General features: G+C 49.8%; 2 protein-coding genes across 4 annotated transcripts in view; both read left to right on the top strand.

Annotated features, from left to right (window-relative positions):
* arhgap21a (Rho GTPase activating protein 21a) overlaps positions 1–9,025 on the top strand; it is a 47,171-nt gene extending 38,146 nt beyond the window's left edge. For all 3 annotated transcript variants that reach the window (XM_088283396.1, XM_088283395.1, XM_088283394.1), the window contains 17 exons: positions 96–242; positions 329–431; positions 500–536; positions 624–743; positions 1,216–1,515; positions 1,608–1,672; positions 1,754–1,902; positions 2,179–2,321; positions 2,403–2,561; positions 2,641–2,719; positions 2,818–2,891; positions 2,987–3,076; positions 3,139–3,264; positions 3,354–3,395; positions 3,588–3,693; positions 5,532–5,563; positions 6,285–9,025. In XM_088283396.1, the coding sequence (XP_088139522.1) occupies positions 96–242; positions 329–431; positions 500–536; positions 624–743; positions 1,216–1,515; positions 1,608–1,672; positions 1,754–1,902; positions 2,179–2,321; positions 2,403–2,561; positions 2,641–2,719; positions 2,818–2,891; positions 2,987–3,076; positions 3,139–3,264; positions 3,354–3,395; positions 3,588–3,693; positions 5,532–5,563; positions 6,285–7,709 (3,197 nt within the window). In that variant the 3' untranslated portion in view covers positions 7,710–9,025. The remainder of the gene's footprint in view (positions 1–95; positions 243–328; positions 432–499; positions 537–623; positions 744–1,215; positions 1,516–1,607; positions 1,673–1,753; positions 1,903–2,178; positions 2,322–2,402; positions 2,562–2,640; positions 2,720–2,817; positions 2,892–2,986; positions 3,077–3,138; positions 3,265–3,353; positions 3,396–3,587; positions 3,694–5,531; positions 5,564–6,284) is intronic.
* Positions 9,026–9,459: 434 nt separating this feature from the next.
* apodb (apolipoprotein Db) lies at positions 9,460–13,469 on the top strand. Its single transcript, XM_088283397.1, has 5 exons — positions 9,460–9,620; positions 10,647–10,800; positions 10,872–10,993; positions 11,373–11,458; positions 12,050–13,469. Exons 1-5 carry the CDS (start codon positions 9,610–9,612, stop codon positions 12,280–12,282), a joined length of 606 nt encoding a protein of 201 aa, XP_088139523.1. The 5' UTR covers positions 9,460–9,609; the 3' UTR covers positions 12,283–13,469.
* The last annotated feature ends 44 nt before the right edge of the window (positions 13,470–13,513 follow it).

Below are 13,513 nucleotides of genomic sequence, written 5' to 3'. Positions count from 1 at the left end.
GTCCTCAAATGCGTCCTCTGGCGATCCATCAACAAGCAATGAGCGCAGGTGCCAAGGGTCATCGCGTTGACGGCTCAAGATTTGTGTGTCCTCAGATGAGCCCTCCAGTCCCAGCACGGATCTGAACACCGTCAACATTCCGGCCTCGGCTGTCATCTCGGCGACGCCCGTCATCACCACCATACCGCCCAGCCCCACCGCCACGTCTCCTCTCATGCGCCGCCACATGTCGCACGACCACGGTATGCATTCAGACAAATAACGTTCGGACTTTTGGCTCACATTTTGTATGCGGGTTAGATGTTAAAAGACCTCGCGCTCTGAACAGATTCCCTGCGGCTCACCATCATCGAGTCGGACTCCGGAGGGAAAACAGAGCGCTCCTTGTCGTACGACGAAGGCTTGGATAACTATCGAGAAGACGGCGGAGGGTGAGCGTGAGCATTGATGGATATTCTTTAAAAAACGCCTCATTGTTGTACGTTTTGCGCTCTCGTAGGAGGTCGTTGATAGCTGGACTGAAAGGCCTCAGGAAGGTGAGGCCAGCTCGTCCGCCAGCACAAAGAAAGATGCGGCCGAGTCAATGCACGCCAACTTTAAAAGCGACATTTTGTTCACGGCAGGCCACCGAGCGGTCATCAGAAGATTCCGGATCCAGGAGGGATTCGTCCTCAGACATTTTTTGCGACGCCACTCGGGAGGGTCTGCTGCATTTCAAGCAGCTGAATACTGACAAAGGGAAGGTACGTCGTCAACGTCAGGCGACTCAAAGTGGCATGAACGGATGGCGCAACATGCCAACTTGCATTGAACAAATTTACAAGTAGGACAATTTAAGAACGCCACTATACGGGTCACAAATGTCTCAAATGACATCTCATCACATTTTGTTTCATGTAGTCTCAGCCCTCCCGCAGCTTTTAAAAGCAAACGATATTCCTGAACATCTGTTTTCCTGCCGTCAAGAAACGGTAATGGTACACGATCGTACCAAAAGAAGTTCTCCAAATAAGACGCCGAGTGTGTTTGTTCAAGCTCCTTTGGTTGCTTCGAGTTTGCGTTTGCTGTAAAACAAAATCTCAAGATTGTATACTTGGATGCCAAAATGTTCACGAGCTTAATGCTAACATATAATGTATAACGCCATTGAGGGGCTAACGGGAATTGGCATTGATGTCATTCGAAACCTTGAAAGGAGTGCAACTGTTTTGGCAGCGCGTGGGCGGCGGCATGCGCGCCTGGAAGCAGATGTACGCCGTGCTGAGAGGTCACTACCTGTGCCTGTACAAGGACAAGAAGGACGGGCAAGCGCACGTCAACTGCCAGACGTCGGACGAGCCGCTGCCCATCAGCGTGCGGGCCTGCCTCGTCGACATCTCCTACAGCGACACCAAGCGCAAGAACGTGCTGCGCCTCACCACGTCCGACTGCGAGTACCTGTTCCAGGCCGAGGACCGCGAGGACATGCTGGCCTGGATCCGAGTCATCCAGGAGAGCAGCGACCTGGACGAGGAGGTCAGATTGAAAACTCCGCGTTGGGCTGACGTTGAAATTGGAGGCACCGGCCGGGGCTAACAAGTTAGTTTCCTTACTTTTCCTTTTTTTAGAACGCGGCCTTCACCAGCCATGACCTCATCAGCCGGAAGATCCGCGAGTACAACACCTTGATGAGGTAAGAGACGGAGGCGAGCGTGCTTCCGATATTTTCCAGATGGGTCCGTCCGTCTGAGGTCCCGTTTTGTCTCTTCCACAGCCCGACGGGCAGCAAGACGGAGCCGTCGCCCCGCTCGTCTCGCCAGTCGCTGAGCATTCGCCACACGCTGCTCGGAGGCAAAGGAGACGCCAAAACGCCCAGTCCGCACTCGCCCAAGCCCGAGCAGGAAAAGAAGAATGCGCACAAAGGTCGGCTGCCGGGTTTTTTTTGTGGTCATTTTTAACTTGCACGTTTTTTGGAGCAACAGGACAGTTTGATCAAGTCCCTCTGTGGTTATTTGTGTCGTGCTATCGGAAATGTGACTAAAAGTTGCTGCTTCCTCGTGTAATGCGGCTCAAGAAGGTAGTGCGTGAGTCACAAAGAGGACAGGAGCAGACGGGGCTCATTAGCCAGGCGGTGTAAGAGGTGACTTTACAAATGTGAGGACAGTTGAGGAAATGAACACGCTGCGCTGCTCGCCGCAGATGACACCAGCCCCCCCAAGGACAAAGGGACGTGGAGGAAGGGCATCCCGGGCCTGATGAGGAAACCTTTCGAGAGGAAACCGACGCCTGGAGTCACGTTCGGAGTCAGGCTGGACGATTGTCCTCCTGCGCACAACAACAAGGTTGCGTGTCGTTCCGGGTCGGTTTTTTTTTTCCCGTTATTGCCGTAAGCCTCGTCAAAACCCGAACGATTGCTTTTGTAGTTTGTGCCGCTGATCGTGGAGGTGTGCTGCAAGCTGGTGGAGGAGCGAGGCCTGGAGTACACGGGCATCTACAGAGTGCCGGGCAACAACGCCGCCATCTCCAACATGCAGGAGGAGCTCAACATCAAGGGCATGAACGACATCGATATCCAGGACGATGTGCGTCACCTGAGCCCAATTTAAGCTTCGTTTCCCATCGCTCATTTGGCAAGACGGCTTTTTTTTTCTTTTTTTCCAGAAATGGCGGGATCTCAACGTAATCAGCAGTTTGCTCAAATCGTTCTTTCGAAAGCTGCCGGAGCCTCTCTTCACCAACGGTGTTTATTTCGCTTTTGGCTCCTCGCTTGTTTTTACTGGCCTCTAGTGGACACATTTGGAAATATCTTTTTTTTATGTGTTTTATGTGGCCCTGCAGATAGATACGCCGACTTCATCGAGGCCAACAGAATAGAAGACGCCGTGGAGAGGCTGAAAGTGCTCAAGAGGCTGGTGAGTTCTTTGCTCACTTCTGCGAACGTCTCAGCGATTTCCAGATTTTTAAGCGGTTGCTTTGACTGGCAAGTCTGTCTTTTGTCCTATTTCAGCTTCACGAACTGCCCGATCATCACTACGAAACCCTCAAATTCCTCTCAGCTCATCTGAAAACCGTCGCAGACAACTCCGCGAAGAACAAGGTAGGCTTCAAATCCCGCTGCCGTGTTAATATAATTATAATTAAAAAATAAAACATTTCTAGATGGAACCGAGGAACCTGGCCATCGTGTTCGGTCCCACCCTGGTGCGTACCACAGAGGACAACATGACCCACATGGTGACGCACATGCCGGACCAGTACAAAATAGTCGAGACCCTCATTCAAAATGTGAGTGACCCCAAAACTCCCACCCCACAGCCTCCGCAAACTCTATTTCTCCTTTTCGACATTTAACATTTCTGCTTTCATGATTGCAGTACGAGTGGTTCTTCACCGAAGAAGGCAATGGAGATCCTGTGGTGAGCACCGTTTATTTTTATCAACACATGAAAATCGGCGCAGCGTAGTGCGAAAGTGGCGTGCCTCGCCGCCAAGAATTTGAAACTCACAATATTTTTGTCAGAGTTTCGTTTCCTCAGCAGACGTCGTTCAATTTTCTGAATTACTCGGGCATCTACTTTTTTCGGTTTTGTTGACTCGTTTCCCCGCAGACGGTTTCGCACGAGGAGAGCGCCGTGGAGTCGCAGCCGGTCCCCAACATCGACCACCTGCTCACCAACATCGGTCGCACGGGCACGTCGCAAGGCGAAGTATCAGGTAAGGCCGCCGCCCCGCCATCGTCGTCTCGCCAACTGATTCTCTCCGACGGGTCCGCCGACACCACCCGTTGACCAGTTTTTGCCAACCGCTGCGCGTGACGCACAAAACCATCCAAGTTCAATGAATTGGGAGATTGGCACAGTGGAACCTTTGCAAGCTAAACTTTTTAGGTGAGGAATAATAATATATAATAATTCAAGGTCCCACGCTGTATACTTTTGAAGACATATTTTGTTTGTTTGATCGCATGCACGTTACGTGTCTTGGCTCATTTAAGGTTGGCAAACACTGCGGCCGTCGACGTGAAACGCGTAGGCCCGTGTAGCTTTCAATTTATTAGCATCTGGCAGTGGCGAGATGTGATAAATTGCGGCTTCTTCTTGTTGATTTTTTTGGAGCGCTTGCTGGGGTTGCGCTGCCGCTACCGCCACCGCCGCCGCCGCCGCTGCTGTGACTAATGTTGTTTGCAGTGTTCCCAGTCAAAAGGCCTCCTCTCGATCCTTCTGTCTCTACTAGTGAGGCTCTGTCGGGTGTCCTAAAGGCTTTCCCACCATTCACACATACTGATCTTGACACAGGCCAAGTGGGCGGAGTCTATCACGCCGTGATGTCACTGATGGACTCTATAATGTCCGTGATGGACAGCTGGAACTGTAGGAAGAAGGAGGATTGTTGCCCGCGGTGTAGCTGCCTAGTCTGCCGGAACCCGCAGTTCTTTTAAGACGGCACGAAAAAAAAGGGTAACCGGAAAAAAAAAAGCGAGAGAGGAAATAATACAAGAAAGCAGCTACACGGTACAGTACAGCGCCCCCCTGTGGTGGCTTTTCTGTCAGCATAAAGCCGCTGTGACTGTCTGAAAAAGGCTCTCCGCTGTCTCTCCTCACTGTTTCATAGCTGGCCCGCGGGGAGATGGCACGGTATGGTCTCCGTGCGCACCCGCCCGTCGTACCTTCATCTGTACTGCAGGGGGCGCAGAGGGGCACACGAGGCGCAAAATTTGAATGCATCACGTTAGGTGGACGCCAGCACCCCTTCCAGGCTCTTTCCCCGAATTCCCTCGTCCCCTGAACCCTCCGACACGTCCCGTCTCGTGTGGCGTCCTCTTTTCGCAAAGGGCGAGCCCCTCTGTGACCCCACACCCCCCCCCCACCTTGTCACCGCACATCACATCACTGTTGTCATGGCAACCACTCGTCTACATTGTGTTGTGTGAGCATTTTCAACACCAGGGGGAGGGATTTGTGTATCGGGCACGTCATTTGTCGAGCTGGGCTAAAAAAATGAAGAGACCAAAAAAATAAACATTGGACTCAAGTTTGACCATTTTTCAGTTTCTCAAATGACAGGATTTGTATTTTATTCATTTCACTCAAGCGTATACAAAAAGACAAATTGCTCATTTTGCAGTGGTCTCTTTTTTTCTCCCCTCCTCAGAAAGTCCAATATTCAGGTGCATCTCGATAAAATCTTTTATTTCAGTAATCCAAGTCACAAAGTGAAAAAGATTTTTTTTTTCAATCAAATGCGAGAAGAGAACTCAGGGCAGCTCAAAGTTCACGCGACTTGTTGTTGGTGTACTTTGTGTCCATTGTGCACGGCGCACGCATCTCACACTTGACGCTTTTTGTGTTTAAATGTTCAAAAGTCGTGTCAGCGAGGGTGCAGTCTCACGCTGTCCCACTTTGTTGGCGTGTCCGGCATGGCCTGCGTGCTTACGATTGTGCTTCACGCCATCGTGCGCTCTCATCACTCCATCCACATGCTTCTCCTCTTCCTCCGCCACCACCACCATTATTTTCCATTTTGGCCTCCTAATGTGTTTTTTTCTCCCTCAGATTCTCCCACGAGTGACTCAGCCAAGTCAAAGGTGAGTGGCGACTGACTGCGCTAGTGTCGGATCAACATGAGGACACTTCATTAGGAACACCAGCACCTCCTCACGAGAAATAATTCGGCCTTTGCGAAATACGAAGGTGTACCTAATGAAGTGGCCAGTGAGTGTTTTTTAAAACAGTCTGTCGTCGTTTTAAAGCACGCGACACCTGAGATGACGACCGTATGGCAACTCAATGCAAATCCGGTCTGGGTGCCTGCCGCCATTTTTTCATTTTTATTTTTCCGGCACCGATTGACCGGATGCAGAATTTTGCATCTGCATGGCTGCCCGCTGCCTGCGAGGACGTACTTAGACGAAAGAAAGAATTGAGGCTGAGTGCTGAGCGTCAGGCTGCTGCTGCCGCTTCTGTCGCTTTAGGGTCGCCATGGTTACCTTGTTAATGGTTCTCTCTGCTTTGTGGTGCTTCACGGAAGCAGGCAGGGGTGAAGGTGTCAAATGAAGACAATATAAGATAGGGATAATTTTCTCAAGAACATTGGTTTCATATTTTTGGAGTATCGGGAGCCATGAAATGTTCGCGAGGCGGTACCAAGGAAGGAGAGTAAGAAGTAAGGTGAGGTACAAAGTAAGAAAAGCACAGCGAAGCCAGGATAGTGACAATTTGGTTTCGGGCTGCAAAGTGAGAGTAAAAGGTAGGTGGCGACCAGATGGCCGTTTGCGTGCGTGTTGATCAGACGTGTCGTGTGCGCAGGGTTCCTGGGGCTCAGGGAAGGACCAATGCAGCCGAGAGCTTCTGGTCTCCTCCATCTTTGCTGCAGCCAGTCGCAAAAGAAAGAAGTCCAAGGAGAAAGTGCTGCCCAGCAGCTCCGATGATGACTTGGATGCGGTTTTCCCCAAGAAGGAACTTCCCGGGCAGAAGGCAGACCCGAAGGGGGACGCCCGAAGTGGCGTCCAGGCCAAAGCGGGCGCCAAGAAGGATCAGGAGAACGGCAGAAGTGCCGAGTCCACGCCCAAAGCCAAGAGGGACCCGAGGCACCCCTCCCCGGACGCCGACTGCCGAGGCGCCTCTCAGGGAAAAGCCTCCTCCTCCGACCCTTCTTCATCGGACCTCGGCACCCTCGACTCTGGAGCGTCGGTGAAGCCCAAAGCATCGACCGCGGGCGCGTCCGCCGAGGTGGACGTGAGCTCCATCACCTCGGACTACTCCACCACCTCGTCCGTCACCTTCCTGACCGGCGCAGAGTCGCTGGCGCTGAGCCCCGAGCTGCACGGCGGTGAGGAGGCGGACGACGAGCGCAGCGAGCTGGTCAGCGAGGGCCGGCCCATGGAGACGGACAGTGAGAGCGACTTCCCGGTCTTTGCGCCAGGTAGCGGCAGCCAGTCCACGCCGTGCCCCGAGAGAGACAGCGAGGGCGGCCGAATCAAAATGGAGGGCCGACGGCTCTTCCCCACGCAGAAAATGATGGAATGCGACACGCTTTCTCGCCGCCGGTCGCTTCGCAACAAGACGGACAGCGAGTCGTCGGTGGAGGCGGCGGGCGGCGAGGGCCGGGCGGAGGCTTCCACGCGGTTGGCGCGGGTCTTGGAGGTGATGAAGAAGGGGCGGTCCACCAACAGCCTCAGCTCGTCGTCCCGCAGCGAGTCGGAGCGCTCGGAGCCGGCGGCCTGGCATCTCAAGATTACCGAGCGCCTCAAGTTCCGGCTGCGCGCCTCCTCCGACGACATGTTCCACCCGAAAAGCCGCGCCCCCGACGGCCGACGCAAGAACATCCGGCGGCGCCACACTATGGGCGGGCAGAGGGACTTTGCCGAGCTGGCCGCCATCCACGACTGGCGAGAGGAGGGCGGCGCCGACCGGACGGCCGAGCTCTCGCTGTTGGAGCGGCTGAAACCCCGGCGGGCCTCGCAGGACTTCAGCATCCGCGACTGGCTCGGCGGAGAGCGCGGCCGAGGGGGCGGCGGCCCGAGAGACTGCGGCGAACTGGCCGGGGTTCAAGCGTCGCCCCCACCGCCGCCAAACTTGGAGGCGCCGCCCAAAGCCGTCCCCGAGGACGTGGACACGCCAGACGCGGTGGCCGCCAACGGCAAAAGCAAGTCGCCCCTTGGGGACGACGCGCACCCTCACAAACTGTCGGGGGCACAGGTGGTGCGCTCACGCTTCTACCAGTACCTCTGACACCCCCCCACACCAGGATGAATGTGTTGTTATTGTACGAATGCACAGTAGGTTTTGTTTTTTTTACAAAGTTTATGTGTAAATAACGTGTACAGCTGCCATTTTTTGTGATTGGCAGACTTGATCATGCGCATCGCTGGCCAGACTGGAACTCAAATCCCCCCTGCACGCCCCCTCCCCCCTCTTAACTTTTTTTTGTTTTTTTAAGAAGAATGTACAACTTTCTGATCACACTGTACAGTGTTCCTCCACAATTTGCAGGGGATGGGTACCACCTAAAAAAAGAGTTAATTTTTTTAAAGATGGCGGCAAAGCGCTACTTTTCTACTTGGTTGGGGGCTGGGCAAGTTGCCGGTCTAAATAAGCCTCCTTCCCTCACGTCAACAAAGTTCTTTGACACTAAAATGCCACAAGAACATTTTCCTAGTACACATGGCATTGTCCCTACCCAAAAATTTCCAAATAGACGAATGCAGATGGGGACCGAATCGTGCTGCAGCAGAATTCTACATCGGTCCCCCCCCCACCCCCGGCCCTCACCTAAAAGAAAAGATTTGTTATTGCCTACGGACGCCATATGATGGCGACAAAAGCACTATTTGTATCTAAATGAATGTGTTTGTCTCAGCTCTCGTGTTACACTTCCATGCCACCAAATGGCGCCAAAATAAGAATTTTACTGCTTTGACCATTTTTATCCACGAAAAAAAGCACATTTGTGATTCTTTAACGGCGAATTTGCGAGGATTCACTGTACTTGAAGACATAAGTATTGGGACGCACCTCTCCGTCATTCTGTGGTTAAACTGGAGCCTTAATCCCAAATCAGAAACAACAAAAAATGTTACCCGAGTAACTTTGCTCTCATGGTACACGCGGGGAGCGTGTTGTCGAAATGCCTCATTTGGTTTTTTTTGGGGGTTTTTTTGCACAAAGGCAACAGCCAGAGATTAGCTTGACAAATATATTATAATTTTATCAAATAAAATGAAAAGTACTAATGATGACATATGAGTATGTAATACTTTTGTGTATGGTCCTTTTTTTTTCTATTTCTGATCTCTGTGTTTTTATCCTAAAAGAAAAAAGTGCCTCTTTCTCTCCTCCGTTTGTAACTGTTTGTACGAGCAGTTGTTTTTAAGAAGGAATTTAAAGATGAGCATTCCAACAGGTTAAGCTCCGCTCATTTGTTCGCTCTGAAAGCTTCTCCAGAGACATGAAGCAGTTGCATGTGTTGTTTGCATCTCGCCAGCACAGACGTCAGTGCAATGTCCCCCTCGAAGAACACTGGAAATAAATCATCTTGATTATTATGAGTCATGTGTCTCTTTTTACTCACGAGCTGGCAAATGCGCTGCTAAAAATATTCCACTAACCATCTAATACATTTTCCCTTCAGAACGAAGTCCAAAATAGACATTTATTTTGCCATGTCATCAGCGTGAGTCATTCCTTTTCTATTTCATTTAGAAGCACATTTTTGCAGTCCATTAGATTACAAACCAATGACATTTGACTTGGTTACATGTGAATAATACTCAGCAGGACACAAGTCTCATTAGTGGCAACATGACAGTGCTGCTTTTCACCTGTTATATGACAGCAAATTCATATTTCCCATCCAGACTCAAGATCACGAAATAGAAAAGTGAAATAGAGTGACATCTGGTGGCAGAAGCAGGAACTGTGAAACATTGTCTTTATTTCCGACTTGTCCTTTAAGAATTGAATCTGATACAAACAAAAGAAGCTGCGATCACGCGCGTGCCAACAAGGCCAAAGGAGACGCTCTTCGAGGCGTCCAATCAGCGTCGAGCGGTTTTGTGACGTCACGTCACAAACGCGACCCCACAGGCAAGTTTGCGTTGAGAAGAGCGTTGAGGTCGGAGGTTTCGGATTGATGTCATCAAGGTAAGAGGGTCGCACCCGATGCATGCGTGATGGCAAATACTTCTTATTTGTCACTTGATTTGAAAAGCTTTGATGTTAATCTGCGTGCACGCGTGTGCACACACGTCTTTAAAAGTAGGAATATTGAAGAGGACAAGCTGTATAGTTTAGTAGAGGCATTGTACAAAAACTGGATTGTAAATATGCTGCATTAATGTACAGGTTTGTTAATAACAAATCTTATTTAATCATTTAAAGAAGCTCCGACTCACGTGTTACACAACTTGTTCAACCAGTTATTGGATAAGCACACATTGTTTGTGAAATACAATGTAGCATCTCAGATTTGGAAATATGCGATAAGAGCCTTTGTGAAAGGGAATAGTGGAACGCCAATGTCATTCAAGTTTAGGCCCAATTTGAGGGACCGCAAAAGAGAAATTTCCGACATTTTCCTGGGTTGTTTTTTTGTGCATGTGACCAACACTTTCCCGGCCGGTTTTGAAGGTATTACCGGAGACGGCGCTACAGTTGTGAGAAAGGATGTAAAGTTTGGGCAGGTGTGTAAATGTCATCATTGTTGAAGAGGCAACAACTTGGAATTTTCTCAAAGGAAACCGGTGAAATCCGGGGTCAGTTTGTAAATCTGCTCCGGACGGAGACGTGAATTTTCAAGTTAGAATTTTGCAAATTGGCTTTATGTGGACCGTGGCGAGTCCGTCAACTTGCAAACTGCCCAACTTAATGATAGACTTGTGAAATAAGTTCTGAATTGGCGGATAAATGAGCATGGCCTTAAGCGACATGAATTTTCCGTATTCGTAGCGTTTACAACGACATTGAGCCTAGAAGTCAGCCGGTGAAATTCTTGAGTTGAGCTGTGATGAGTGGAAATTCAGGACTGCGAGGTGTGAAATGTTCGGACATGTGAATATTCCGTCTTTTGAACGGTTTCCACCATTTAGCGTGATTTCTGTGTGAAAGGCACGGAAGACCGTGAGAAAACTTCTTCCTGTTGAAATGACTTTGTTTCTCCGCATGAATCAGGTTTTTAGCCATGTCACTTTCGACCCGTTGGGACAGAAGCATGTTGGTGTTGTGCGTCCTCCTGGCGTTGTTGCCGCCTCTAACCTGGGCGCAGACCTTCCGCTGGGGGGCCTGCCCCACCCCCAAGGTTCAACCCAACTTCAACCTCCAGCAGGTAACGAGGACGACGTCGCCGCTTACCGGGCCGTCACTAACCCCGCCCCCTCCTGTCATTGCGGCCTTCAGTATTTGGGGAGGTGGTACGAGATCGCCAAACTGCCCGCCAGATTCGAGAGGGGCAAGTGCATCGAGGCCAACTACGCCCTACGACCCGACGGAACCATCCGAGTCTTAAACTCGCAATTTTAGTGAGTCCACACTTGTCTTTCATGGCAACACATTTGCAGCCAAAAGTTCCTGAAACAAAAAGGTTCCCCGATAGGAAACCGGGCCAACGGTTTCTTGATTAGACTTCTCAAAAGTACACCCGACCTAGAATGATCTCCTTTTGACGTGAAAAATGAGATTTTGGCAAAAGAATTTGCAGTCTAATAACATGCTGCTTCTCCGAAATGTTGTCGTTGCACTTGAGTTTTCGATATTTGTTATTCCAACCACTCCAAAGACAAAATTCCCCAGAACTCAATTTGTTCTTAATTTCGTCGTCAGGTAGCGGTGCTCGTCATGACCAAATTCCTGGGGACCATTTTGTGCTCGTCCAATGAGCGATCCAATTTGTGTTTGCAGTAAAGACAAAGTGCGGACAGCAGAGGGGACGGCGGTGGTCCACGACCCGAGAGACCCGGCCCGAATCGGAGTCAGCTTCTCCTACTGTAAGTCATTTCAAAAGAAGACAAAAGAGCGTTGTTGCTGGAGCACCTCGTGAGCGGTGACAAAGGACACGCGACGACGACAACAACGGCAAACTGCACCATTTTTTCGGCCAGCATTGACAATGGCGGCCTGTTTGGTTGCTAATGTGCCGTCTGGCCTCATCGTCTCGTTCCGCTTGAATGGATCCTGTGAGGCCATCATCGCATTTTTACGACTTTCACCGACAACAACGGCCTTGTCAACGCGACTCCTTTTCTTTTTTTAAAGTAGACCTTGGATTTTCCGCGGATTATTGCTGACTGGGCTTCATTTCATGGCAAATCAAGAGGCTAAGCGAGCTAACGGCTAATGAAGCGTCGAGGTTCTGGATTGCGCTTGCGAATCTTCTCATTTATCCAGGTCTTTCTCTTATTTCAGGGCATTCAATCGATTGCAACTGGCGGCTTTGGTGTCCGATCCGTCCTATTCAAGCATTGTCGCCTCTCTTGGTTGCCAACCCGAGAAATCCAGTTGCGATCCATTCAATGCCCTCAAGAAAGTTACGTGAGTAAAATGCTAATCCTTCTAATAATTCCCGCTTGTGTCCGCAGTCACCCCCTACAGTCCGTATTGGATCCTGAGCACGGACTACAACACCGTGGCGGTGGTCTACTCGTGCACCGACATCCTGCGCATATTCCACGTGGAGTTTGCTTGGATTTTGGGCCGCTCGCGCTTCCTGCCGCCTGAGACGGTGCGCTACGCTCAGGACCTGCTCATGACGGAGGGCGTGGACCTCTTTCGCATGACCGCCACTGACCAGACGGGTTGCAAGGATGACTAGCGCGTCACCGCGACATGCTAACGACTGAATAGCTTCATCAATTAGCGGAATTGGCCCTTTCAACATGCGTACTTCCAGATGGCAAAAGAAATTCTTGTCGTTGAGGAAGACAAAGTGAGTGAGACAACCACGATTGGCTCCAATGGTGATTTTGATACGGACAAACTTGAAAATGCCTTAGAGCTGACATTAGCTAGCAGGCTAGCCGTTTTGTTTTGCTAAATGTCAGTTCAAGTAGCAGAAGCCGCTCACATTTTTTTTGCCAGCCGGAAGTATTCTTTTGCAATCGCGTCATTTGGCAATGAAAAACATGTACTTCTAGCATATTGATGTCAAATGAAAACAAAAAAAAGATATATATTGAACCTTCATTCATCACGCAGGGACATCCAAGACAGGGGAAAATCAGGCTGCGGGCTTTAGTCACATTTAAACTTATTAAAAGACACTTTTTTTAAAGTATTCCTTCGCACACACTATTAAGAAATGTGAGACTGTCTTAGAACAGCATTTCGAGGAAACAAAAAAGACTCGCATTAAGTCAGGAGCCCAGTGGTAACATAATGTCATCAGAAATTAGCACAACAGAAGGCTAAATATAAACATTGAAACGTCGGTGAGATTAACAAACTCAGAGCAGAAATGCATCCAAGTTGCAAGGTGGAGGAAGACGGGAGAAGCAGATTGGACGGAACACAATTTCTTCACCAAAAACAAGTTGAGCTGTTGTGCGAAAACTAAACTGAAAACACAGAGCAAGAAACCAACATGACAGCAACAAGAATCTGACGAGGACTGAAAGAAACCAGGAACTTAAATAGAAGCCGACTGACGAGACAACAACAAGGCACACCTGGACAGGACACAAAGGTGTTGCCCGAGCTCGTTAGACAACACAAGGGTGCAATGTGACGAGATCACGTGGATCCCAAAGAAGACTCTGAACCAAAACCCAAACGCAATGTAAACCAAAACGGAATCACGATACACACACATGCACACACGCGCGCTTTTCATTGTTCACGCTAACTTTCAGCTCGCTTTTTTTGTCATTCACTTCAAATTCATCAAGCTCCTCCTTAACCAAAATCCACTCATGATTGAATAGTAATGCCATGTATAATAATATTTTTGCTCCGTTTTGGACCAAAGAGTACTTGTGATTATAATAAATAGAGTGCAAAATATGTTGGTGCCTTTGATTGATTTCACGTTTAAAAGGAGTCCATTT

The sequence above is a fragment of the Idiotropiscis lumnitzeri genome, chromosome 19 (genome assembly GCF_059441095.1).
Source record: "Idiotropiscis lumnitzeri isolate Australia: NSW breed Sydney's pygmy pipehorse chromosome 19, RoL_Ilum_1.0, whole genome shotgun sequence".
Lineage (NCBI taxonomy): Eukaryota > Metazoa > Chordata > Actinopteri > Syngnathiformes > Syngnathidae > Idiotropiscis > Idiotropiscis lumnitzeri.
Note: the sequence above shows the minus strand (reverse complement) of the source record. Positions and strands in the feature narration are given on the sequence as shown.